The 26,226-nt window shown below is 56.9% G+C and overlaps 2 protein-coding genes across 5 annotated transcripts in view; one reads left to right on the top strand and one right to left on the bottom strand.

The window, feature by feature from the left end:
* The window catches only part of ADAR (adenosine deaminase, RNA specific), a 26,165-nt gene extending 5,561 nt beyond the window's left edge, over window positions 1–20,604 (top strand). The window contains exons 1-15 of one of the 4 annotated variants that reach the window (XM_019525908.1): window positions 969–1,045; window positions 5,568–6,994; window positions 8,492–8,675; window positions 9,872–10,029; window positions 10,445–10,586; window positions 10,740–10,957; window positions 11,180–11,336; window positions 12,263–12,434; window positions 13,124–13,217; window positions 15,456–15,584; window positions 15,907–16,040; window positions 16,788–16,970; window positions 17,381–17,493; window positions 18,116–18,243; window positions 18,939–20,604. In XM_019525908.1, coding sequence (XP_019381453.1) covers window positions 5,871–6,994; window positions 8,492–8,675; window positions 9,872–10,029; window positions 10,445–10,586; window positions 10,740–10,957; window positions 11,180–11,336; window positions 12,263–12,434; window positions 13,124–13,217; window positions 15,456–15,584; window positions 15,907–16,040; window positions 16,788–16,970; window positions 17,381–17,493; window positions 18,116–18,243; window positions 18,939–19,179 — 3,177 coding nt within the window. In that variant the 5' untranslated portion in view covers window positions 969–1,045; window positions 5,568–5,870 and the 3' untranslated portion in view covers window positions 19,180–20,604. Of the gene's footprint in view, window positions 1–968; window positions 1,046–3,995; window positions 4,073–5,363; window positions 6,995–8,491; window positions 8,676–9,871; window positions 10,030–10,444; window positions 10,587–10,739; window positions 10,958–11,179; window positions 11,337–12,262; window positions 12,435–13,123; window positions 13,218–15,455; window positions 15,585–15,906; window positions 16,041–16,787; window positions 16,971–17,380; window positions 17,494–18,115; window positions 18,244–18,938 lie in introns of those variants that run through there. The other 3 variants (XM_019525794.1, XM_019525852.1, XM_019525725.1) reach the window with 3 other exon arrangements.
* A 572-nt stretch (window positions 20,605–21,176) lies between these two features.
* On the bottom strand, window positions 21,177–25,465 carry CHRNB2 (cholinergic receptor nicotinic beta 2 subunit). Its single transcript, XM_019525633.1, has 5 exons — window positions 25,287–25,465; window positions 24,923–24,967; window positions 24,548–24,657; window positions 23,272–24,247; window positions 21,177–22,055 (listed from the first exon to the last, which is right to left on the bottom strand). Exons 1-5 carry the CDS (start codon window positions 25,314–25,316, stop codon window positions 21,885–21,887), a joined length of 1,332 nt encoding a protein of 443 aa, XP_019381178.1. The 5' UTR covers window positions 25,317–25,465; the 3' UTR covers window positions 21,177–21,884.
* Window positions 25,466–26,226: the final 761 nt, after the last annotated feature.

The following is a 26,226-nucleotide window of genomic DNA, read 5'->3' as shown; positions in this document are numbered from 1 at the left end:
CCCATTTCCTGAGCCTGTCAAGGTCTGCCTGAATCACCCTCCTGTCCTCAGGTGTGAACACTTTACCCCAGTTTGGTGTCATCGGTGAACTTGGCCAGTCCACTTCTGACACCAGTGTCTGCATCATTAATGAAGATGTTAAATAGTATAGGCCCAAGGACAGACATCCCACTCATCTTGGGAGAGAGCCTTTTGTTCTGTACCTGTGAAGTCCCAGGGAGAAAATGTGCTAATACTCTCCCTTGCTGCCTACACCCATTCCCCCCCCCCACGGACCTCTAAATGAATGCTGGCTCTGTCAATTCAATTGCCGTCAGCTCTAGCGACTGGCCTATCGAGTTAAAACCAGGCGCTGATTGGATTAGAAGGGGATTGTTTTATCTCATGGCAAAGCTCAGGCCCACCAGACGCACAGAGCCCCAGGCTAGAGCCCCAGCAAGCACCTATACAGGCCCTGCACCGGGTGCTGGTTGTGGCCATGCTGGTCTAAGGACAGAGGCAGGCAGGCCTGTGGGTAGATGTGATCTTTTTTATCAGACCAACTGAGCAGCTGGAAACAATTGTTCTTTGCATATTTTTGGGCAAGTTCTTTGGTGCCTGAAGAAGGGCAGTTGTGCCCCAAAACATGCACAGAAAAGGGTTTTCCAACGTCTGAGTTGGTCTGATGAAAGAGATCCCATCTACCCACAGACCTTGTCTGCCAGGACCTGCACTGCCACTGACTGAGTGGCCGCAGCTCCGTGGCGGTAGGGGCTGCCCTGTCACCCCCGCATGCACGGAGCCCCAGGCAGGGGTCCCCCGGGCCGGTTTCCAAGCGCAGCCCCGCATCCTGCTGAGTTTCCCCTAAGCAGGGCCGGTGCGGGATGGGCCTGTTGCCTCTTAACGAACCTCGGCGAGGAGCCGCCTTGCCCTCACTTAACATGGCAGTCGCGTCTTCCCATGTGACCGCCATCACGTGCGGGGGAGTCGCTGGCGTAGCACGTCATCGCCCCTGGCCACGGCCCGCACAATAGAAGCGGCTCCGGCGGCGGCGGCGGCCACGCGGGTAAGGGGGGCGGAGAGGGGGCAGCGGGCGCCGGCCTTGCCGGGGGGAGGCGACGCAGCGCCGGGCGGGCTTTCCGGCTCGGTACCCCAGAGCTCTTGCAGCTCCTGGAGGCCTCGGAGCTGCAGTTTCCCGCCGCGGCCTGGTGTCCGCTCGAACAGGGCCGGGCCCATGGCTGCCCTCCCCGCGAGCTGCGGCCGGGTTGAAATTTCATCCTGCGCGTCTGCCCAGGCTCCCAGAGCGGGTTCAGGGCCTGCTGCCTGCCGGGATCCTGGGCAGGCCGGCTTCACCCGTCCTGCCCGCCCCTCTGCTCAGCGGGGACGAGGGAACAGGCGCTGGGGTGGAAGAAAAGCTCTATCCTCACCCCACTACAGCCCAAGGGGGTTGCAGGAAGCAAATGGCGCAGGAGCTGGTGACCTGAAATGCATGTTTGCCTTTGCGGTGCCCAAGGGCTCCAGCTTGGGGGAGAGCCTCTGCGCTGGGCTCTGAGCGCTACACCTCTGCACACCCATCTGCAGGCAGAACCGGGCATGGGCTTGGTGGAGAAAAAAGAGGCCCAGGGAAAGGGACAGTCACTGAGGGTCATGCAGTAAATCAGCAAAAGAACTGAAAATGGATCCCAAAGCTTCCTGCCACTCCAGTCCCATGCCTTCAGGGCAGAACTGCTTCCCAGGGGATTCCTGAAATTGTTAATGTCCTGCTGGGCTCAGGCAGGAAGAGCTGCCCTCTGGGGCTGGTACAGTGAGAAAATCCCTGGATGGGGCTGGAAGCCGGTGTGGCTGATCTGTTCTCTGGATTTCCCCCGGAGCTAATGTCCTCACTATTAACTTCCTTTTCTGCTGGAAAGCTGCTGCTGCTGCTGCTCATCTTCCCCCTCCTTTAGAATGCATCCGTGCTCAAGTAGGCTGTTTGTCCAGCAGGTTTCCTCACCTCCTGTGTATTTGGTGCTGCAAAACCTCTGAGAATGAACATAGGCAGGCAAGGTTCGTTGAATACATGTGATATCTTTTATTAGACCAACTGAGTAGTTGGGGGGGGGGGAGTTCTTAGTGAGCTTTCAGGTGCAGTCACCCTTCAGGCACAGGGAGTCTGTGGTATTTTGAGACTCTAAGGAGTGAGTGAAGTTAAAAGTGTGGCAGGATGCCAGTGAGAATGGAGATAGGTAGAAATTAGAAAGACCAAAGGTAAAGCAGGGAGGGGGGCGGGGGTGGAAGCAAGGGGGAAAAAAAGGCCAAAGGTGAGTAAGGGAATTAACATGTCATTTACCCCCACGCTTACTTCAGTTTTCCTCCTTTGGCTAGGTCATGGCCCCAAGCAAACTGTTTTAATCTCAAATTCCAAGTTCCTTAGTCTAAGTTTCTGCTCTGCAGAGTTTAATGTCAAGTGCACTACTTATCTCTGTGCAGAGTGGATGCAAGTCACAGTTGTGCAGGTAGGGGGGACAGTCAGGGGGGGTTTCTGGATGAAGGGTGTGACTGCTCCAAACTCAAGTTAGCACTAATGGTAATCATCATTTTCATAGCTCACAGCTTAAGGTGAAACCAAGTTAAGGGCCTTCTAACTTACCCCTGGAAGCTGAACCTAGTGCAGTGCTTGCTAAAATCAGTTGAGTTTGTCCACATAAAGGACATGCAGCTGGTTAAACCAGGGTACTTAAATGCCACCTTCAGCTGCTGCCACATCCCTGTTATAGATGAGACCTGTGAGAGCTGGTGTGGTATCCCCTATTCCTGGGACCTGGGAATTGCACTCTAAAGTAGTACTGGGATTCATCCTCATTCAGCCTTAACGGAAAAGCAGACTGCAGTGGCTTGAATTGTGCCATCTCGGATAGAATTACAAGAGGGAAACTTTTGACAGCCTAGAGGGAGGTGTAAGTTAGTCGTGCTCAGCACATCTTATTTCCACGCTGAGGGGTGAGCGGGTTATGTGATACTGGTACGATGGAGGAGAATTACTGTCTGGTTTCTATTCTGCCCACACTGCACTGACCTGCTTTGATGTGCACTTACAAACTGCAGACACAGTTCCACACCCCTCCAGTGCTTTTCCTTTTCAAAGCACTTTCCTGACTACAGGTAACAAATCTCACACCTGTCTCATCAGGTCAGGAGCTGTGAGCCCCTTTGTGCTGATGGGGAAGCAGGCTCAGAGAAAACATCTTGAGCAAGGCCTCAGCGTTTGGGCTCGGCGTTAGGAATTCCTGGGTTTCATTGTGGGGTATTGTTTCCCCAGTGGCACTTAATTTTCCAGCCAGACTATAGTCAGTTTTGTACCATGGTCCAGGAGCACAGGAATAAGTGTACTTGGAGTGGAAGAAAGAAAGGGGTGTATGGAATTAACTCTGGGCAAAGCAGGCTTTACCACCAGAAATGCCTTCTGGAGTTTCTGTCCCTCCCCTTTGTTGGAGAAATCCCTGCTCTTGGCCCTCCTTGTTATCCCTTCTTCCTGGACTGGCCACAGTCCCAAGGGGCAGAAGTCCCTCTCGGCAGCTGACAGGTGCACTGTGAGGGACATAGCACAAGTACAGCAGAACTGTCCAGAGCAGTTGGGAAAAGAGCTATAAATGTCATTTAAATACAGGCTACTACAAGCAGAGCGGGCTGCAGGAGGGGGCGTGCATGCTGGGATCCAACCCAGCAGCTATGGCAGGACAGCCGTCCTGCTCCGCCCCCTGTGAAACTGGAGACCAGGCAGAAGGAGAACCAGTGAGGTCAGAAAATGAAAATGAAACTTAACTTGCAACCATTTTAGTAGCTGGCATCCTAGCAGAACTCAGCTCTGCTCTGGTGCAGCAAGTGGGCATCCAGGAGGTTGCTTCTGTTGTGTGAAAAACACTGAGGTGCTGTAAGGTTGTGACTGTGCCGTGCCAGAGCTGCGGGCTGCGGGCCCTCCTGCTCTCCGCTGGCCCCTCCTCCCAGCAGCCTCACGCTCTCCCTTTTGGCAGACAACTAGTTTGTGGAACGAGAGTTCCCCTTTGCCTTCCAGTTAATGAAATGAGTTATGCTCATCAGGATGGACGTGTGCAAGGTAAGAGTGACTTCCTTGCCCTTTCTTCACCCCCTGGGTGGTGCCTAGCCTGCAGGCATTCTTTGAAAAATTGGCCAGCTGGGCAGGCTTGCATGTCCTGGTTCCCTGAGGGGACAGGGAGGAATTGTAGCATGTCTGCCCTTTGCACAGAGAACCCTGGGCATGTCACTTGGGATCAGCTGTGCTTGGATGAGAAAAATTAGTCACCTTGGCAGTAGCTGAGGACAGTCGGAGACTGTTAATCAAGTTCAGTGCAAGTGAAATGTAAAACGCCTCAGAACCTCTTTGATTCTGCATATTCAGGCTGACGGTTGGCAGCATGTGGTAGAAATGTGCGTTCTTCTTACTCTTCAGCACTTCAGTCTCCTCCACGTCTCTCCATAGTTTTACACCTTTTGTCCTTTGGAAGCAGAGGGATATAAACACCACTGCCCCAGCTTCCCTCAGTGGATGGCTCCCTGCATTTAGGTGCAAAGCATCCATTACATCCCTATACCTGCTGCTTTAAGCAGTTTAGTGATTTGCCTGTTTTATCACTCATACAAGAATGTCTTTGTCTGTCTCTCTTGTCATTTCAAGTTCATCTTCTCTTGTCATCACTTATGAGTAGGATGAGTGTCCCAGGGAATAGTAGGTGGCTGTGTTTGTCGGGGACTGACAGCTCAGGCCTAGTCCTTGTGCAGTGACTGACAGTAGCAAGCTTGTTATTGGTCTGAGCTGGATTTGAACTGCAGTCCAGGAAGGCTCCACATCCCATTGCCAACCTCTGAAATCTGGTTCCTTTGATTTTATCTCTCTAAAATTTCATGGAAGGAGAGAAGTGGCTGTTTGGTCACGCAGTATTAAGGGAGGATTGGGAGTCCATCCCCTCCCCAGCTCTGCTGTTTTCCCTCTGCGTGCCTCAGTTTCTGCATTTGAGAGATGGGAGGATTATTCCTGCCAGCTCCCAGGGTTTTGCAAGGAGGCACTCAGTAATGTTTCAGAAGCAGCTTGAGTCCTTGCATGGAAGGAACTGCACAAGGGCAACGCTATCAGGTTTGTGCTGTTGGCATAATTCGGCCTGGAAAACCCCAGCAAGAAACAAGGGTGGGATTTTCCTAATGAGGCTGTTCCTCTTTGTTCTTCAAGCCCAGTGCTCTGCCTGGGTCTGAGCAGACACCTGTTCTGCAGCTGCACTGAACTGGCTTTTATGTGTAGTGTAATCAGGGTGTGTGTATGTGTGTTGCAGGGAATCTGGGGCTCCCCAGGGTGTGGCATTGAGTGCTGAGCTCCTGTTTTTTCCTTTTGGCAGGCCTCTGGGCAGCAGCTGTGAGAGTGGAGCGTGAATCACAGCTTCCCCTCTCCTGGCGTGCACAAGCTCAGATTCCCACTCGCGTTCCAGCAGCGCGCTATGAACAGAGGTGTTGGCCGAGGCAGAGGCTCATATCAGACACCCACAAAACGTAACTCCTGCCACCCTAGTCCAGCCTCTTTTAACAATCCTCTTGTCCCGCAGGGAAGCAATCTGAGCAGATTCCAACTGCAGCAGATACAGTTCCTAAAAGGCCAGCTTCCTGAGGCTCCACTCTATCCATTTCAGGAACAGAGGTCACAAGTAGAGCAACGCTTCAGGGGTCTGCAAGCAGCTGCATCGGTTCCTAGAGGGAGAGGGCACAATAACTGGGGCACGGCTGGGAGACCTAGATCCCTTTATAGTAGTTGGCATGAGCACAGTGTACCAGTTCGTTGCCCCAGTCATCGTCATACCTACCCAAAGCCAAGCAGAGAGCTTGACCCCCTCAGTGTGAGCTTTCAGGGGATGTGCGTACGAGACCTGGAGCAAGAAGTTTTGACAGTTTTAGGTCAGCTCAAGGAGGGGACATCGTGTACGGTGCATGATCTCTCTCGTAAACTTCATCGTCACAAGAAAGACATCAATCGTACCTTGTACAAGCTTCTTGAACAAGGCAGACTGTACAAAGGAGAAGAGACGCCCCCACTGTGGAGGATTGCAGATAGACCAGGGCCATCCGGGACAGTGAGTAAAGGCAACGTTGTGGTCAGGAGGACTCTTCTTAGAGATCCATCTTTGGAGAGTAAAGAGGAAAAAGGTTCTGCTGGGTGCTCAGAGGACAGTGCAGACTCTCCCGTTATGGCTGAAACCAAGGAGAAAATCTGCAACTACTTGTTTACTGTTCCACAGTCAACACCACTCAACATTGCCAAGAACATTGGGTTGGGGAAGGCCAAGGATGTCAATGCCTCTCTCAATGACCTGGAGAAAAGAGGCGATGTCCGCAAGGAGAATGCAAACCCCCCCAGGTGGTCCCTTACTCCCAAGAAACGTGAGCGGATGCAGAATAAGATGAAAGCCAGTGAGGTATTAGAAGCAGCACCTCCTGTCCCCCAGCCAGAGTTAGCAGCAGCCTGTGAAGTACCTGATCCGCAGAAGAGTGTGGTGGCTCTCCCGGCAGTACTAGCAGCAACCTGTGAAGGGCCTGATCCGCAGGAGAGTGTGGTGGCTCCCCCAGCAGTACAGACAAAAGAAGGGGAGAATATAAAAAATGGACAGCAGGTAGCAGAGCCAATGGAAGAGAGCAAAGCCAAGGCTCCTGATCTGGGCTTGTCTGGCAAGAAGCCCAAATACCAGAGAGTCATGAACTATGACAACTCCGAAAATGGGAGGTGGGCCACAGATGACATTCCAGATGACCTGAATGCCATCCACAAGCAGGCTGATGAGTCAAGGTGCATCATGGAATCTCCCATTTCCCCCAGCTATGCTGCCCAGTTTGATGCTGCCTTCCAATGCACACCCTTTGAAAAGCTGGTTGCCTGTCAGGAGAAGAACCCAGTGAGTGGCCTTATTGAGTACACGCAGTACACCTACCAGCACTGTGAGTTTGCCCTTCTGGAGCAGAGTGGACCCTCTCATGAGCCACGGTAAGAAAGACAGCAGATTTCTTTTGTTTAAAAAGATCTATGCTCAGCTAACTTCCTGTTCAATGGTCTTGTCCTAAACTGTAGGGGGCCGGCGCATCTTGCTTGTACTTCAGCAAGAACCAGTGTAATGTCTTGACAGTGAGCTCAGTCCCCAAGGGCTCAGGTGCATAGCTCAGCTAGCAGTGCCTGACTGTGGGGACAGACTGCTGTTTACAACCTCACAGCCGACAGCACAGTAGAATGGGGCTGCGCTGCGCTGCCCTGCCTTGTATTTTGCCCAGCTGCAGATGCTGCACTGTCTAAAGAAGCAGGGAAAGGAGCAGCCTTGGGGGGTGGAGGTTGCAGTGAAGTGTGCAGGGCATCATTCACCTGGAAGGGGGCTTAGAAACAGCTGTGACACCACAGGGCATAGCTCAGCCAGGGGCAGCTTCCACTGGCTTTTAGAGATGCCAGCAGGAGGACCTCAGTGAAAGGAAATCAAGGGGAGGTTAACTTCTGGAGAGCAAGCGGTTGTGGAGGGAGTAGGTAGAAGCTGCTGTTCCTGCCAGGAGCAGGAAATCCCATACAGCCTGCAGAATGAAGTTGCCTTCTAGGATCCCAAGCAGCTTTGTGCCTCAGGCTTTCTTATCCCAGGATGTTTGCACTGTTGGGGCCCAGGGTTGGGAGCTCTGTGGCTCATGGCTCATCAGTGTAGCAGCTTGGAGCTCATGCTGCCCACGCAAGCACAGACACAACCTGGCACTTACAGGCTCATGGGAGCAGGAGGTTTTTCCAACGGCTTTTTATAGCCTGTCTGTTGGATGTGTTTCCCCTCAGGTCTCAGCCACTTCTGAGCCCCAGCGCAGCTGTGCAGTGTGCTGTGATGGCCATGTCAGTTGACCCGATAGACAGGAAAATTGCCCTACTTCACAAAGGCATGATCCAAGCTCCTGCAGGCAAGGGTCAGAATGGATTTCTAGCCCCAACGGCCCTCCCAAGATCCAGTCTGACCCATGGCCTGTCAGAGGATCCTTCCTTTGCCAACCGTGGAGGTCACTGGGATCTGGAGTGGAGTCCCTGGGAGAGAAGTGAGTGCATCTGCCAGAGACACAAGGTTCAAGTGAGGCAACACCTTTCCAGGGTGCCATGCACAACCTTGGCTGGCAGCTCCCAATGCCCCAGCTCCCCAGGCAGATGCAGTGACTTGGTGGAGCCAAGCTGCAGCAAGAGCCATGCAACTTTTCATCACCCTCTGTTTCACGCAGCAAGAATAGCCAGTAAGGCAGTAGCTGGTGCTTGGAGACCAGGGTGGGCCACTCTACAATGTCAGGGCTAGCCTTCAGGACTAAACAGCAGTTTGGGCACATGTGGCTGTTCTGCAGGCCATGGCTTATGTTCACTTTCATGCCTCAAGAGCTCGTGGTGATTCTCACTTGAATTCCAAGGGGCTCGGGACAGGAGGAGCATGCTGGCCATGGGACAGCTGTTCATGCACTTGTCTTGTTCTCTCCTACCAAGATTCAAGTTCCAAGTCGTGATTAATGGACGCCGGTTCCCAGCAGCAGAAGCAGGTAGCAAGAAGCTAGCCAAGCAAGAAGCAGCTGCTAATGCCTTGAAGGTGTTGCTGCATGAGGCAGAGAACAAGGAGGATGTTGGTGGAGGCAATGAGATGTTACCTCCAGACAGTTCGGAAGCAAAGTTGGTGAGTCCCCTGCCATTCCTGGGATGGGCCCGGCCTGCAGTCAGTGCTTTGAGGGCCTTTGAGCAACAGATATGGGTGTAAAATGCAGATGAGTTGGTGTCTTGGCACTGCAACTCACAGCTGTGCTGACTGTGCCATTGGCCAGCAATTTTAGTGTTAAGATGAGGCGGAGATTTCTGCCTTTCCCCATGTTGCCTTAGCAATCAGACCCAGAGTGGTGTTGTACTTAACAAACCTGGCCCTTCTTCATTGTGTGGGGAGCTGCCTCTCGCACTTGCACTGGAATAAGATCATGCACACAAGCAGTTTCCACACTTCCAGTGCATGTTTGCAGCATTGTAGCATAACTCCCTGTAACTGCCTTGTGTGGCAGTCATAGATTCATGGATTCATAGAAGTAGGGTCGGAAGGGACCTTGTAGATCGTCAGGTCTGACCCCCTGCCCTGGGCAGGAGAGGAAAAAACGGGCTCAAATGACCCCAGCCAGGTAGACATCAGGCCTCCTTTTAAAGACCCCCAGGGTAGGAGCAATCACCACTTCCCTTGGAAGTTGGTTCCAGATCGTAGTCGCCCTGACTGTGAAGCAGTGCTGTCGGATGTCTAGTCTAAACCTACTCTCTAACGACTTGTGGCTGTTATTGTGTCGCCACTGCACAGCCCTCTGCCAGGCCAGTGGCAGATCGTGTGGTGCCCACACACTCCATCCCTATTCTCCTCCTATCACTGGTCCCTGGTGGTCCTTGGAATGCCCTCAGCAGATCCTCTTGCTTCTTAAAACCAGCCCCTCCTCTGTCTCCACCAAGCAGCAGTCCAGCTCCCTTGCATGCTGATACCTTTGCCTGAAGAGCTGGTCTTGTTGCTGTGGAGTCTTTCCACTTGGTGACCTGCAGGGGCACAGGTGACACAGGAGATGGCACATTTCTGCTAGCTACGGGGAAGGGGTGCTGGGAACACAGGTGTGCCTGTTCCCAGAGGGAGATGTGATGTGAAGGAACTGTCTGTGTCTTCCACATGCCCCTGTCTGGCTGCGCCTAGGCCTCCTGTGGGGGTTGATACCTGATACCTCTGTACAGAGGGGCTCAGAGAAGGGCTCTGAGCTTTTCAGACTGGTGGGCAGGGCCCACAGTGATATCTGGTAGTGACATCTCAGCCTAGGTGGCCTCTGTAGTCTCTTTGTCTCTGCTTTCTCCTTGTAGCCCCTGCCCCTGGAACTGGAGTCTCCGTCTGCAGCAGTGCATCTAAACCTGCTTCCCGGCAAGAACCCCATCAGCGTGTTGATGGAGTATGGGCAGAAGTCAGGGAGTGTCATTGAATTCCAGCTGCTATCACAGGAAGGCCCACCTCATGACCCCAAGTACAGTACTTCCTTGTCAGGCGGGTGGGAAGAGGGATTCCTCCACTTCATTCCCTTCAGTCAGTGGGGCTGGCCCAAGGTACTCCTATATCCAGGTCCCTGTCCCCTTTCCCTGGTAACTCCTGTTGTCCAGCGTGCATGGACATGGACCCCTCAGTACCTCAGGCCCCGTAAGAAGGGTGGAGGAATGATCCTTCCTCCTGAAAAGCTGCACATATTTCTTCTGGCCCTGCCAACCCTGGAACACTGATCCGAGCTCCCTGCTGTTCCAGTGTTTTCAGAGTGCTTGCAGCCCTTCTGGTAGCTTAGAAATGCTCCCTGTACATTCCCAGCCCAACCTGAACCGCGAGGGGGGTGAATAACACAGTGAAGTTTTTTGGGTTGACTCTCTTTATGTGCTGTAACATCCTGCCAGGTTCAAGTATTGTGTGAAAATGGGTGACCAGGTTTTCCCTGCTGTGGTAGGCAACAGCAAGAAGGGAACAAAGCAGATGGCAGCTGAGGTTGCTGTGAAGATCCTCAGTGGAGAGTCTGTGCCGCACCTCATCCCTGAGAAGGTAGAGAGAGCAGCTTTTCTGTCTCACCTGCTGGTTCTTTCCTGTAGCCTTTCTGCTTTCTTCCAGCTGGTCAGAGCCAGGGATGGCTCTGGGTCTGATGTGGTACGTACTCCTGAACATCTCACAGGCTCCTCTTGTCTCCCCATCCTCCAGCCCTCTGTAGAACCCCAGAGCAACCAGTTCTCATATGCTTCTGGCATCCAGCATACAACAGCAGATGAGTCCAAGGCTGCAAAGGCGAAGGGCATCGGGGAACTGATCAAATACCTCAATGCCAATCCCATCAGTGGCCTGCTAGAGTATGCCCGCTCCAATGGCTTCGCAGCAGAGTTCAAGATGATTGACCAGTCTGGGCCCCCCCATGACCCAAAGTAAGTAGCCGTGTCTGTCCCATGTGAAGTTGCCGTTGTCTGTGTTACCGAAAGTAGGAGCAGGTACTGGAAAGTCCTGGTGACCTAACAGAGTTGTTCCTGTCACCACGTCATGCTGCCCCTTCGTAGACCTCATGTCCACTAAGCATAAAGATGCTTGTGCCTTGAGGGTGTAAGTGCACAGCAGGGAGCTCCCTTGGTGATGCACTGCTGCTTCTCTAGGTTCATCTACCAAGCAAAAGTGGGCGGCCGCTGGTTTCCTGCCGTCACAGCACACAGCAAGAAGCAGGGCAAGCAGGAGGCAGCCGACGCAGCCCTCCGAGTCCTGATTGGGGAGACAGAGAAGGCCGAGCGCACTGAAGGGCTGAACACCACGGAGGTAACTCCTCATCCCCAGAACCTAGGCCTGCCTTTGTCCTGGGGCTGCACCACAGTGGGTGAGCTCTTTGGTGGTAGTACAAAGCTGGGTTTATGATCCTGCTCACGGCTGGCGCTCTGAGCCTTTCCAGGCCTGGGCAAGAGATGTTCCCCAAGGTATGTGTGTGTACATGTATCCCATGCCATGATCGGGGTTTGGTATGGGCTAACGTTGTACCCTGAACCCCCGCAACCAAAGCTCAGGGCTAGAGCATGCTCAGGCTCCTGCCTCAGCTTCACTCCCTGCTCCATCGGGCTCCTGGCACGGGCAGATTGTGCAGCATCCCCTGAACCAGCCCCCCCTGGATTGCTGTCCCCATCCAGCTTTATTCTGAAGTGAGCTCTGAGTGCTGCAGTTCTCCTCCGTGCCAGTTCTCTGCTGCAGGGCTGAGTGTGGCAGCTGGGTCTGGAGTAGTCAAAGCAGATGGGGATGATGTGTCATTCAGAGTGACACAGAGGAGCCAGGCATCCCCTGAAACAAACCTCTGGGCGCTCTCCTCTGTGAGAGAAGTCCTGCTGGTTGCTCCTGCGATAGGGGTGGATCAGTGCGTGCTGGTGGGGTTTGAGCATTCTGAGGGTTTCTGCGTGTTCCCTGGGGAGACTGTGCCCCAGCCCAGAATTGTCTCCTTGCTGGCAGGGTACCCGACTGTGACAGGTGGGGCAGGGTCCCCCAGTCAGCAGTTGAATAACAGTTGCTTGGTGTCAGCCTTCCCAGGAGTTGCTCATCACTGCACAATCGCCTGCTCTTACTGCTGCTGTTTGCAGTCTCAGCTTCTCCCTGCCCTGAATCACTTGCATTCCAGACCCACCCTCTTCCTGAGCCCCTATGTAGGCAGCTCATTTACCTGAGTGTAGTCTCTTAGCAATGCCTGCATTGTGTTTCCCCAGCTCCCCATGAGTGGTAGTACCTTGCACGACCAGATCGCGATGCTGAGCCACCAACGCTTCAATGCCCTCACTGCACGCATCCAGCACAGCCTGCTGGGGCGCAAGATTCTGGCTGCCATTATCATGCGGCGAGGAGGAGAGGACCTGGGAGTTGTTGTCAGCATTGGCACAGGTATGAGCTCCCTCCAGCCACCAATGTCAGAAGTGGAGAACACAGCAAGCCCTGTGGCTTTATATCCTTTGGTCTTGCACTGCTGCACACCAGCCTGGGCATCACCTCATGCATTCATAAAATCATAGACAATGAGGGTTAGAAGGGACCTCAGGAGGTCACATATAGTCCAACCCCCTGCTCAAAGCAGGACCATCCCCAACTACGTCATCCCAGCCAGGGCTTTGTCAAGTTGGGCCTTAAAAACCTCCAAGGATAGAGATTCCACCACTTCTCTGGGTAACCAGTTCCAGTGCTTCACCACCCTCCCAGTGGGAGAGTTTCCTAATATCCAACCTCAACTTCCCTTGCTGCAGCTTGAGCCCATTGCTCCTTGTTGTGTCATCTGTCACCACTGAGAACAGTCCAGCTCCATCCTCGTTGAAACCCCCCTTCATGCTCCCCTCCCCATGTCCAGCAGGACAAGCAGTGCCCTGGGCTGAAAGAGACTGGTATGCCCCTGTGCAGACAGTGATGTCTATTGTTTCCAGGGAGGCAGGGACTCAGGGGACATAATCCTGCCCCACTCTGGGTGGGGAGGGTCAGAATAACCAGACTGGCATTACCCAGGAGCCTGGAGGGGCAGAGCTACCTTCTGCAGCATGCATGAGCTGGTATTGTCAGATCTTCTGCTTTTCTCCTCCCTCCAGGTAACCGGTGCGTGAAGGGCGAGGAGCTGAGCCTGAAGGGAGAGACAGTGAATGACTGCCATGCAGAAATCATCTCCCGGAGAGGTTTTGTAAGGTGAGAGGCAAGGGGCCCTGTGCTTCCTGCCTGGGAGCTTATGGGGTGGGGGGCTGTGAAAGACTACCTCCATGGATTTATAGATGCTAGGGTTGGAAGGGACCTCAACAGATCATCGAGCTCAACTCCCTGCCGTGGGCAGAAAAGAGTGCTGGGGTCAGATTACCCCAGCCAGATACTTATCTAGCCTTCTCTTGAAGACCCCCAAGGCAGGGGAGAGCAACGCCTCCCTTGGAAGCCCGTTCCAAGTTTTGGCCGCCCTTACCGTGAAGAAGTTTTTCCTGATATCTAGCCTAAATCTGCTCTGTCACTTTGTGGCCATTGCTTCTTGTTACCCCAAGAGGCGCCCTGGTGAACAGAGCATCTCCCGTTCCATGCTGTGCCCCCCTAATGAATTTGTAGGTGGCCACATGATCACCTCTCAGCCTTCTCTCTGAAGAGGTCCAGGTCCCTTAGTCTCTCCTCATAGGGCTTGGCCTGTAAACCTTTAACCATATGAGTGGCCCTCCTCTGGACCCTCTCGAGGTTATGCACATCCTTCTTAAAGTACGGCGCCCAGAACTGGACGCAGTACTCCAACTGCAGTCTGACCAATGCCACATAGAGGAGAAATATCACCTCTTTGGTTCTATTTGTCATGCATCTGCTGATGCATGATGAAGTGCAGTTAGCTTTGCTGATGATTTCATCACACTGACAACTCATGTTCATCTTGGAGTCCACTATGACTCCAAGATCCGCTTCCGCTTCTGTGCTGCTGAGAGGGTCATTCCCCAGCCAGTAGGTGTGCTGGATATTTTTATGCCCTAGGTACAGCACTCTGCATTTGTCCGTGTTGTATTGCATCCAATTGTGTTCTGCCCACTTATCCAACCTGTCCAGGTCTGCCTGCAATCATTCCCTACCCTCTGGAGTGTTCACATCCTCCCCACAATTTAGTATCATGCACAGGCTTGGACAGTGTACATTCCAGTGTTGTTCTGGGCAGGGCCTGGCTGACAGAACCCCCTCTCAGGGGCATGGCTAGAGGTGGCTTTCTTGGAAGGCAGGGTGGAGTATGGGGCCATGGTGTGCTCATACCTACAGCTCCCCTGTGGTCTTAACCATGGCCACACTACCCCAGGCCTAGCCGTGGCCCAGGTGAACCTGTGGTGGCCACTTGCTGAGGTGCTGGACCCAGCCCAGACAACTGGGAGGGGCTTCTTGCTCCCAGTGGCACTCTCTTGACCATTCAGCCTCGTCTCTAATAAAGGGACAGGCTCTGGTAAATCTGGGCCGCTCTTATCCATGTCCCCTCCCACCCCCAAAGAGAAACCCGGTTGGTGCGTGGTGGCCTATCTGTGCCACGCGCTGTGCCAGTGATTCTGCAGCCCCAGGTGAGAGGGGACCAGGTGCCCTGGAAGCTGTGCTATCAACCCAATACATGCTCATGTTCTGCAGCTTCCTTATTGATTTGTTCTGCCCGTTAATCCCTGGAGCTGTGACTGCCAGGCTGCCCTGTCATCCCTGGCACGGCATGTTCCATTAAAGATGAGAGTAAGAGGGGGAGTTAAAGATGCGCTTGGCCGTGGCTCGTACAGCAGGGAAGAACTCTCGGCAGACTCTGTCAGGAGAACCTTTGAGGCTGTGCAGTCTAACCTGGGCCCGCTGCTGACCAGAGGGGCTGGGCTGACGACCTTGGAGTGTTCTTCACCCGCAGAGCCTGTGCACACGGGCTGCAGATAATGAACACCACCCCGCCCCGTCAGTGTCCTGCTCCACTGAATCCAACGGGCAACCTCCCTGGCTACCTGCTCAGCCCAGGAGCACTCTGGTGAGGCTGCTAGGGTAGGGGCATCACTTTGGAGTGGGGAGTTGCATGCACCGTTCTACTGGGAAGTGGACTGAAACCAGAGAACACACTTGCTCCGGTCCCTCAGTGGTGGGGTCAGGACCCTTGTGAAGTTGCTGTCAGTTGAGGGTCACATCAGCGTGAGAAAATAACGAGCAGGCCTTGTGTTTGGTCCCTCACCAGTGTCTAACCCCTCTGTCTCATGCCCAGTGCATTTTCCTCAGTCCCTCCCATCTGTGCCATGTGTGTTGAGCACCAGCTTACTGTATCTCATGGTTCCTGGAAGCTCATCTTCACTGTCAACAGGGATGGAACATGGGAGGCTGTCTTTTGTGGGCATGTGCAGGGGGAAAAGGGTGTTGTTCCCAAGAGAGAGACTGCTCCCTAACCCTTTTTTCTTATTCCAGGTTTCTTTACAGTGAGCTGATGAAGTACAATCCCTCCTATCCCTCCTCCACAGAGCAGAGTATATTTGAACCAGCAGGAGACAATAGACTCAAAATAAAGGATAATATTACCTTTCACCTCTATGTCAGGTCTGTATGGACCAGGCTGCTGCCAGGCTCTGCCCAGTCCCTGCTCCACCCCAGCCACAAGATCACAGCCATGCCCTATACTTGCCTTCCTTCCGGGCTCTCTGCTGCTCACCCCCATGCTGTTAGCTAAAGCATTTGTGTTCCAAGGTGTGGGTCATTCTGAAAGAGGGGGGAGGCCCATGGGAGAGGAAGCTCATGGAGCATTCTCACATGAGGGAGATCTGCAATGCAGACATGCTGTGCAAGTCAGGGCAGCTCTGCATCGATACTTCTGGAGCCTTTGGCAGATTTGTGCTGACTCAGACATGGGCTTATCTCCTAGCACTGCACCCTGTGGAGATGGCGCCCTCTTCGACAAGTCCTGCAGCGACCAGGCGAGTACGGTAGGCAAGAGCCAGCATCAACCGCTCTTTGAGAACCCCAAGCAAGGCAAACTGCGCACCAAGGTGGAGAATGGTGAGTCTTGCAGGCCCCGCGAGCAGCTTTGTCTGGCTCTATTGCCAGTATGTGTCAGTCGCTCCAGACCCAGCTGCATCACGCAGCTCTTATGAGAGGAGTCAGACCTCCATGGTAAAGCGTTCTGGTCATATAGGCTGGGGGGTTCCTGCTGACCCCTCCAGGAAGGGATCAGGGTGCAAGCTCTGGCATTCTCTCCCTGAGTCAGAGCTGCAGTGCAGCAGGCTAACAGGGGCAAGGATTCACATCCAAGGGGAGCTGGCAGGGAGGTATCTAGTGGTGGGTTTCCCCATGAGCTTGATTTCCCTCATGGCTAGACCTGAGAGGCAGCGTTGTCTGGCCTGCCCACTGCCCATTCATGCTGGCACCTTCTGAAGTCTGAGGGTAGCATGGAAGGGCCTGGGAGACACCAGAGGGTGAAGAGCAAGGCTGCTGTTCCAGAGCTCAGCCTGCCTCCTGGCCTGGTTCCCATGGCTCTGGCCTCCTTTCTAAGAGTAATTAAATTCTGCTTCAGCCATGTGAAAAATCACCTGCCTCCCATCTGTCCCCAGTTTCTGCTCTCTTCCATGTGGGAGCCCAGGGACAGGGCTTAGCCCTGAAGGACTCCCCTCCTATCCATGCAGATAATGCATGCTTTGAGGGGACTGCGGGTCACTCACCCTGAGCTTGGGGCCTGTGCCCAGCAGGCAGGGGAGTTTAGACCGGTGGCATGCCGGACTGCTGTCTAGCTCCGCTTCTCTCTCCCAGGAGAAGGCACCATCCCTGTGGGGTCGAGTGACATTGTGCCGACGTGGGACGGGATCCAGCATGGGGAGCGGCTGCGCACCATGTCCTGCAGCGACAAAATCCTGCGTTGGAATGTGCTGGGTCTGCAAGGGGCGCTGCTTTCACACTTCGTGCAGCCTGTCTACCTCCGCTCCGTCACACTTGGTACAAGACCCACAGCCATGCTTTGGGGGCTGTGCTGGCAGGCTTGGGGAGTGGGTTGGATCCTCCCTGCAGGGATGGAAAGGGGCCTGGGGCTGGGGTTGGGGCTGTGGGAGCACAGGGCTAGCATGTCAGCCCCTGCAGAGCCATGCAGTTCAGATGCAGATGGGGCTCGTGGAGTCCTAACCAGCGAGAACAGAGGGCTTTTCCTGCGAGGTGTTGAGGGGGATTGGGAGTGATATATCTGTGAAGGTGCAGTAGGTAACCCCAGGCCTTTCGTGTCTGAGGGAGTTCTTGGCATGGAGGAAATCACTGCCCCGGCTCAAGCAGAGTGCTGCCCTCTTCAGGTTCCCACCTGCTCATTCACAGCACAGCCGTCCTGCACCCTGACTCCTGTCTGCCTTTCTTCCCAGGTTACCTGTACAGCCAGGGGCACTTGACGCGCGCAATCTGCTGCCGCCTGACGCGAGACGGGAGCACACTCGAGGCAGGCCTCCCGGCACCACACCATGTGGAACACCCTGAGGTACCCTGTACCTGGCTGCATTTCCATCCATTCTGCTGTGCCCAGACCTGGGGCCTGGGTGTCTGCTGAGGTGCCCCACACAGGTGTCACTTGTGGGAGGCTCTAAAGTGTATCAGCTGCGCAGCCAGCAAGCCCGTTGCTGACAAGCATAGAGGGACATTTAAACTCCCTTCTGGAGCCAGTCTGAAGCAGTGGCAGGGGCTGGGCAGAGAGGCTGTTGGTGCTTCCGTGTTGCCTCGGCCTTTCCCTGGTGCTGTGCCTGGTCAGGTGCCAGCAGTTGCTTCACTGCCTGATAATGCCATCTTTCTCCCCATTCCCGTGGCACCTAGGAGGGCTGAGCGTCTCCAGCACAATCTGCAGTCCCACAGTTCTGAGCAGGCAGCAGTGACCCACCTACCTCAAGGCAGGGAAGGGAAGGGAGCTAGGAGCAGGCTGAGCGCAGCACAGCCCAAAGAAAAGCATGAGAAGCACTTTGCTTGGGGGCAGTGGGAATGTAAGCTGGGCTGGGCCCCTTGAGCCACAAGGTACCTCGCATCCCATCTGGAGTGTGCCTACCCAGCCAGGCCTGTACCCCCAGCTGAAGCCACCCTGAGCTCTCTCCTGTCTCTCTCTGGCTGCCCAGGTGGGGAGAGTCAGCGTGTACGACTCTGCCAGGCAGACGGGCAAGACCAAGGAGTCCAGTGTGAATTGGTGTCTGGCTGATCACAGCGAGGTGGAAGTCCTGGATGGCACCAAGGGCAAAGTGGATGGGTAAGAGGAGCTGCTCCCGACAGACTGGGAGTTGCCTGCTCCCTCTGCAGTGCCCTGGGGCACAGGAGGCCACAAGAGGGGAGAATACCCAGCTGGGATAAATAGGCAGTTTGCCCCACTCAGACCCGGGGCCAGGCTGCTGCTTGCAGCCTCTGAGGCAGTCTGTTCACCTCCGTCATCCGGGCTTGGCTAGTGCCCTGTGCAGCAGGCCTTTCGGTGACTTCTCAGTCCCCAAGTCATGTTTCCAGCCTCAGCAGCCAGAGCCCTCCAACCTCATGTCAGCGCCACAGACTCCAGCCAGGCCTGCGTGACTGGAGCTGCTGCTCATGGTAGAGCCCTCCCGGGTCATTGCTCTGGCCCCCCCCCCATCCCCTCAAGCAGAAGTGCTCAGGGGAGAAACTTGGAGGAGGACTTTTCCTAGGGAACGTGGCTGCCTTTTGCAACTACTTCAGGTACTAGCAAGGGGGCCTTGTGTTGGGAGCTTGGCAGAATATAACTTGCCTATAGCAGAAGGCCTCCACTGACCTGGTGTGGTGGGGAATGGGGGCTCCTGGGCTCACTTGGCATCTTCTTCATGAGTCATGCAGCCCCTGCCCCGGCTGGAGGGTAATTCCAACATGCTGGCTCCCACTTGAGGCCCAAGTAGCTGCTTCCCCCCAAGGGGCTGCGTTCTCACCGATGTTCCCTCCTCCCAGACCAAAGCTGGAGGTGTCCCGCGTGTCCAAGCGGCGCATGTTCAACCTGTTCCAGCAGCTTTGTGCCATGAGGAGCCGCCAGGACCTGCAGGCTTTCACACTGTACTCAGACGCCAAGGAGGCAGCCTCGGCCTACCAGGGTGCAAAGCAGCGTTTTTTTCAGGCGCTGGAGGAGATGGGCTACGGCAGCTGGATCCGCAAACCCAAGGAGGAGGATAGCTTCTCCCTCAGTGAGGCGTAGCGCTGCCCTGCAGCTGCCTGCTCCTTCCCTTCTCATTTTGTGACGGGAGCCAGGAATGCTGAGGGGGCCATGGCCATCCCCATGCCCCCTCTGCTCAGCCTGGCACGGCCCGGCTCAGCGGGGAGGGCCTTGCCTTGCTGCGCCCGTTCTGATTCCTTCTCCAGATGGACGCTCAGCATGGCCTTGGCGCAGGCACTGGTGTGAGAGTCCACGTGCGTGTAGGAGCACTTGGTTCTTGCCTCGTCACTCATTGTCTCCATTCTTCTAGCAGGAGCCTCATCCAGCTCCCGCCCCTGTCCTGGCAGCGTTCCTGGCAGTTTGCACGCTGGGTCCTGGGGCAGTTGACAGGACTCTGGGGCACTTCCTTCCCCGCAGGCCTGCCAGCTGCACAGGCTGGGGTGGGGTGGGTGGAAGAGGAGGCGCTCTGCCCTGGCAGCTGCTGCTTCACCCCTGCACCTGCTGTCAGGACCTGCAGTGACCCCAGGGTGGCTCAGATTAGTTGCAGGTAGGGGTCCTGCCAGTGGCTGTTCTAATCTCCTTTCCCCTGTAGGGCAGGCAGGCTGGGGGCTCCCCTTGACTGTGTCAAGGGACGGGTTTTGTCTCTGTCAGGCTGGTGCCTCCCCTGCCCCAGGTGTCCCCTCTGGCTGGCTCTGTGGATGCCGGAGCAGCTTCCTCTCACTGGAGCTGGCGCCGGGGTCTTGGAAACCAGCCCTTTCCCGTCAGCCGTCGTGCGCGTGGTTTTAGTTAAGCTGGGCCACATCCTCTTTGCTTTTATGCTTCCCTGTTTTTAAAAAAAAAAAAGACCGAGAAGCCAGCAAGGTTCAGGGCTGTGTGTAAGCCTTGGATGCCCTCCGTGGGTCCTTTCATGGAGCTGGGCAGGTGGTAGCCCAGGGGTGCCAACAGGCCTGTGTTGGGACACTGGAGGCTGTGGCTACAGCTACTCGGGGACAGACTAAGGCAGCCTGCATGTGCTGCCACCTCTGCCAGGCACCAGCACCCCAGTCACCTCCCAACCAGCCCCTCCCTGCTGTGCCAGGACAGGGAGCCCTAGTGCCAGACCAGGCTCCTCAACTGTCCCAGGAAGGAAGGGCACAAGGCTAGGCCTGTTTGCTCCATTTGGACGTTTCTGGTTCTTCCCTGCTCCCAGCTGTTGCCCATCGTAGCTCTGGTGCTGAAGAGTGAGCAAAGCAGCTGTCGTTTGGGGGCAGCTCCTGCATACCCACCACACCACCACCACCACCAGCTGCCCCTTGCCCTAGGGCTGGCTTTCCTTGCACTGTGCCGGGCCTGGGGTAGGAGGAAGGCCCCATATGTCAGCCCCCTAGGAGGCTGCCTCACCCTCAAATTTTTTTGTACGTTGCTTGCGAGCGCCCGGCCAGTGAGGGCCGCCACATTCCACAGAAATAAATCGTTTCGGTCTTGTTAGTTGGCTTGGCCTGCAGGTCCCCTTCTGTCTGGTGGGGTGGGAGCAGGGTTCCAGCAGTTGGGTCCCCAGCCACATGCCAGCCTGGCCTTGGCAGCTCCAAGGCATCCAAGCCTTGGTCTCTGCTGTCATGTATGGGGGGTGTTGGGTGTGTGGGGGAGCAACCCTGAAATGGCCACAGGGAAACCACCATGGAGCTGGGCAGCCATGTGCAGCAGGCTGGGCCAGGGCTCCTGGCTGGTAGGATTGGTGATGCAAATGCCTTGCCTACTTATGGAGCTGGGTGCAGGGTGTGCTATGATGCCCAGGGGCAGGGCTAAGCTGGGCAGAGGCCTGCAGCTCTACAGCACCGTGGGGCCAGGCCTCCCTGCCCCAGGTAGGCAGCAGGGCACTTCAGTAGGGTCCACCTAGGCTTGTTTCCCAATTGCACAGCTGGGGCAGAGCCTGTACCTCCTCTCCCGCACCCACTGTTCCCCACATCTCGCCTGCAGGCTGGGTACAATGGGCTGTGCTCCCCTCAGACTGCGCCTCTCTGCTGCCTGCCCCAGGAAAGGAAGGAGGCAGATGCCAGCTGTGGTCTGTGCAAGTGTTTATTGGTTTGCGGTGACGCTTGAAGCAGCGGCTGTGCCCTTGGGCCAGACGTCACAGTGCCACCTCAGGCTCTGGTGCCCCCTAAGCCCACTCCCTCCCTCACCAACTGCCCAAGCTTCTGTGGCCTGGCTGGGCCCAGGCCAGGGCCATGGTGCCTATGGGCATGGGGCTGAGCAGTGCCCTGTGTGGGGATGGGTGGGGGCACTAAGGGCAGAGCCCCCTGCCCCTCAGCTCTGCAGTGCAGGGTGGAGAGCACCTAGCGGTGTTCATGGCCTGGGGCTGAGCTGGGTGGCACCAGCACATGCCAGGGGGGCACTAGCCATCCCTGTGGTCCCAGCAGGAGCAGGAACAAAGTCCTCTGCGTCAGTCCATCTGTTCCTGCAGGTGGTGGTGAGGTCTCTCTGCCTGGGCAAGGGTGAGGCTGGCTGCTCCCACCCACCCCCCAGGCTGGAGCTGTGAAGAGCAGGGCCTACTAGCCCCTTGCCTGCCCTCCTGCCCCTGTAGCTGTGGGGGCCCTCCCTGGAAGCAGGATGCACAGGGGTGCATGGGGAGGGCTGGAAGCAGCAGCCAGGCCCCAAGGGGCCCCTGCCTGGTGCACCCCATGCGGCCCAGCTGCTTCACCCTGAGCACTGTCCTTAGCCCTGCCCTTGGTGCTCAGCTGGGAGGGTCTCCGGAGCGGGCAGGATGGGCACTATTTGGCACTGGGCGTGCCCTGGGCCAGCTGCAGCAGGGAGTGGGAGGCGTAGTTCTGGAAGAGCGGCTGCAGGAACATGCCGATGGTGCCAAAGACACAGACAAAGACGAAGATCCACAGGAAGAGACGATCGATTACCATGGCCACGTACTTCCAGTCCTCGCTCACCTGCAATGAGCCACAGGGGCCGTGTGTCACCAGCCGCCAGTGCGGACACCCCATGCTCTGCCTGGTCCCAGCCCCGGGGAACCCAGCGCTGAGTCATGTTGAGGCAGAGAAGGGTGCTGGTGTAGATGTGCCCCTGCCCGCATCTGCTGCAGCCTGGCCTGGCATCTCTGCACCCCAAGCAGACACTCTACCAGGCAGGACAGGAGCAGAACGAGGTGCTGAGTGGTGCCATGGATGGACCATGCAGACCAAGCTGGAGGTAGGTCCATGTGTGGGATGGGACTTAAAGCAGCATAGTAGGAGCTGGTGAGCCAAAACCCAACAGCCAGAGCCGGCTGCCTGGGGCCAGCAGCTGGGGCTTTGAGGCATCAGGCTAAGGGTTGTGGGGCAGCAGGGCGCTGGCCGCTGCAGCAGCTGGGGCAGGCTCACTGCTCCAGAGCTGGGCCTGTGCTCGCCCAGCTCCCTGGAGCCCCGAGCTGCGTTCAGCAGGGGGAGGATGGGGGATCTGCCCTGGAGCACAGATGTGGGTGCAGCCACAAGGGCTGCTGCCTCTCCTGGCACATGGCCGTGGATGTCGAAGCCCCAGTGCCTCCCCCACCCCTGGGTGAAAACTGCACCCTCAAAGTGAGATGACGTGCTCAGATAAGACTTGCCGATCACTATAGCAACCACTTGCTTAAAACTTGGCAGAAATCAATGGAATGACACAGGACGGGGTGAAGGTCTCGTGAGGCCGCAGCACAGGCGGATGCTGAGTGCAGGCAGGCAGGGATTACCACAGCGCTACCGCTCCGGGAGCCCCCATGTGCTGGCAGCAAGCCCAGGCTCCACGCTGAGGGCAGCAGCTGGCACAGGGTCCCTGCTCCCAAGGGAACACAGCCTGGTCCTCCCTCCCTGCCTGGGCCTGCCCCAGGGTCCTTGAGGCCTACAGGGCTCCAGCACCCCCACCCTAGCTGGGAGCAACCTGCAGCAAAGGGCACAGGCTGCTGGTTTGCTTTGCAGCCCTGGTCTCTTCCAGCCCAGGCAGCAACATGCATGTGCCTCTACCTGCTAGCACAGCTCTGCCAGGCACTTGCACACAGGTGACATGCGTGCCAGTGCATGTCCTTTCATGTAGACAGCCATGCACCCTGGTACCCATGCATACACACAGGCCCCCCCATGCCTACATGCACTCACACACATGTGGCACCATGTTCCACAGCCCGCAACTCACGCTCTGGTCGTCATCCTCACTCCGCATGTGGTCAGCAATGAAGCGCACCCCATCCACTGCCTCCTCTAGGCCACAGGAACACTGGGCCTGCCCTGGCCCCGGCCCTGGCCCTGTCCCCCGGAACCCATTGGCCCCATCGCCTCCTGCTCCAAGCGGTTTGGCGGCCGCTGGGTTGACGTAGCAAGTGCCGGCACGGGCACCCCGGCGCAGGAAGAAGCTGCCACCAGCAGCTCGCTCCTGCTGCTGCCGGCGCTGGCGCAGCCGCTGCCGGGCGCAGTTCTGGCGCGGCTGCTTCATGAAGAGCAGAGCGGGTAGCTTGTCCAGGAAGACTACCTTGACCCAGGGTGGCATGGTGTGCGTGGTGGGTGAGCGGTGGTGCACGTTGAGCACGCACACGCTGGTCACGATGGAGAAGGTCACCAGCACCATGGTGAACATGAGGTACTTGCCCACCAGTGGCACGTCCAGCGATGTGGGTGGCACGATCTTGGAGATGAGCAGCAGGAAGACGGTGAGGGCCAGCAGCACCGAGATGCACAGTGTCATCTTCTCGCCGCAGTCGGAGGGCAGGTAGAAGACCAGGATGGCCAGGGAGGTGATGAGGACGCAGGGGATGATGAGATTTATGGTGTAGAAGAGTGGCTTGCGGCGGATGATGAAGTCGTAGGTGATGTCCACGTAGGTGGAGTCCTCAGGGTTCTCATTCCGCCGGCCTGGCAGTGCCACGATGTCCCACTCGCCGCTGGGTGTAAAGTCGTCCAGGCTGGCCACGTCACTCTTGAGCACCAGGTCGATCTCCGTGCGGTCATAGGTCCACGACCGGAACTTCATGGTGCAGTTCTGCTGGTCGAAGGGGAAGTGCTTCACCTCGATCTTGCAGGCGCTCTTATAGATGGCAGGCGGCAGCCAGAAGATGCTGCCGTCATGGGACACCACCGCGTTGGAGTAGAAGGACACCTCGTACATCCCGTCAGCACTAGGGGTGGTGGGAGACCCATCAGGCTGGGCTGGTCCTGCTGTTCCACTCCCTGACACCACCTCCCTTCTGTCTCCCTGCCACAGAGCTGATGCGGGGGGGCTTGGTGCTGCATCCCCCATGCCTGCAGCAGAGGCTTCCCAAGGATATCTGGCAAGGCCCCAGGGGCCTGGCTCTCCTGTGTGCTGAGCTGTGGGGCACCTGGGAGCATGGGAACAGGTGCTGGCCTACCCTGGGACCCACCCCCAGGGTCAGGGCTCAGCCTGCAGGGTGCAGGGGGAGCAGAGAAGGGGGACCTACTTGTTGTAGAGGACAACATCAGGCAGCCAGATGTGCTTGGAGGGCAGCCGCACCTTCTTCATGTTGTCAAAGTCCTCGGGGTTCCAGGTGAGTCGGTAGTCCTCCCACTCCTGGCAAGAGGGGTGAAGTGCAGCTCAGCCCTGCCCAGCCCACCCCCAGCCCCAGTGCTATGGTGCCGCAGGAGGGGCTGCAGAGGCATCATCCCTCCAACCACAGTCCAGCCGCTCCCAGCCCAGGGCTACTGGGGCTTCAGCCTGTGGAACCAGCCAGTGCCAACCCAGTGCCCAGAAGCCTGCAAGCTGGAGCACTGAGGTGGCAGCCTGCCCCTACCCTGTGTAACCAGGGCAGGGCCCAGGAGAGGCATCTGGTTCTCACCTGTGTCAGCCACACGTTGGTTGTCATGATCTGCTCCCGCTCATGCTGTGGACAGAAAAGGCAGTGGTCAGCAGGGGCCAGGGGGCCCAGGGCACCCAGCAGCTCCAGCAAGGGGGGCAACAAGAGGGGAGAAGCCCCCTGTGCCCTGGTGGCCCCAGGGGACTGTTCTATCAGCATGGACAAGCAATGCCACAAGCAGAAGTGTGCAGGCTGTAGCAGGGCCTCATGCCCCCACATGGGTGGTGGAAGGATCTGAGCGCAGCCCAGAGCTCACTGGGTCCCCCCAGCCCATCCTGGCACCCCCTGGTGCCTAGGCAGAGGCTGAGAGAGGAGAGGGTGCATGGTGCAGACCTGGCAAACTCACCACACTAATAAGTTGGGCCAGTGACACCATGAGCTGGACAGTCACCAGCTCAGAGCCATTGGTGGCCGGGCGGATCAGCTTGTTGTAGCGGGATGGGTCCAGGAGGTGTTCGACCAGACGCTCCTCTGTGTCAGTGCCCAGGCTCCCTGTGGGCAGCAGGCAGCAGTGGTGAAGCCCCTAGGCCCGTGCCCCCATCCCCTGCCTGCCTGGCCTGGCCCTAAGCTGTGCCCCGTGCCTCCACACGTGCCCAGCAACATGAGCCCCCATCAGCCACGTGCCAGCCTGCCCTGGGGTCGGGCTGTGGGTGACGCGGGTGGGGGACAGGGCTGCCGCAGCAGGGATGTCTCATCTCAGCGCCTCCTGTGCGGCGCTGATAGCTCTGTGCTCGCGGGACCTTTGCCCCCAGCACCCGCCTGCGGCAGCTGCCTTTGTACTGCCAAGGGAAGCTGATGGCTCAGGCCTGACACTAATTAGGTGGGGGGGAGAGATGGGCCAAAGAGCCTAGGGAGGCTCTGCAGGAGGTTGCACCAGGAATTTGGCCCTGAGCTGCTGTTCAGCCCAGACAGGGTGTGGGAGGTAAAATGTTGGATGCTGCCGGGCCAGACACTGGGGCTGGGCCCAGGGGACACGGGAAGTCCTGTTGGATGGGCCTCTGAGGAGCCTGGTCCTGGTGGTAACAAGGGCCCACCCGGGTGCCCGCAGGCGTCCAGAGCTGTGCCCCGCCGCTCCTGCCAGGGCAGAGCCATGCTGGGACCTGGGGAGCCTGTGCCCAGGGCCTGGCCCCAGCCACAGTCCCAGGCAGGAGCGGGGCAGGACCAGGGCAGGGACCCCTGCCATCCCAGGGGCGCTGGCTGGTGGGGGGGGAGCTGCAGCCTGAAGATGAGAAGCAGCCCAGGGAGGGAGAGTTTGGGGCAGGGGCGGGGGCAGGGAAGTGCCTGAG

The sequence above is a fragment of the Gavialis gangeticus genome, unplaced genomic scaffold, assembly GCF_001723915.1.
Source record: "Gavialis gangeticus isolate Ggan-Ray unplaced genomic scaffold, GavGan_comp1, whole genome shotgun sequence".
Classification (NCBI taxonomy): domain Eukaryota; kingdom Metazoa; phylum Chordata; order Crocodylia; family Gavialidae; genus Gavialis; species Gavialis gangeticus.
This window is presented reverse-complemented; position numbering and strand designations above follow the sequence as displayed.

Coding starts and splice junctions, on each gene's coding strand:
- CHRNB2 (XM_019525633.1), bottom strand. CDS start 25,316: ATGGTGTCACTGGCCCAACTTATTAGTGTG. Junction 24,658..24,922: donor CCAACGTGTGGCTGACACAG/GTGAGAACCAGA, acceptor CCCTCTTGCCAG/GAGTGGGAGGACTACCGACT. Junction 22,056..23,271: donor GTGAGGATGACGACCAGAGC/GTGAGTTGCGGG, acceptor GGCTCATTGCAG/GTGAGCGAGGACTGGAAGTA.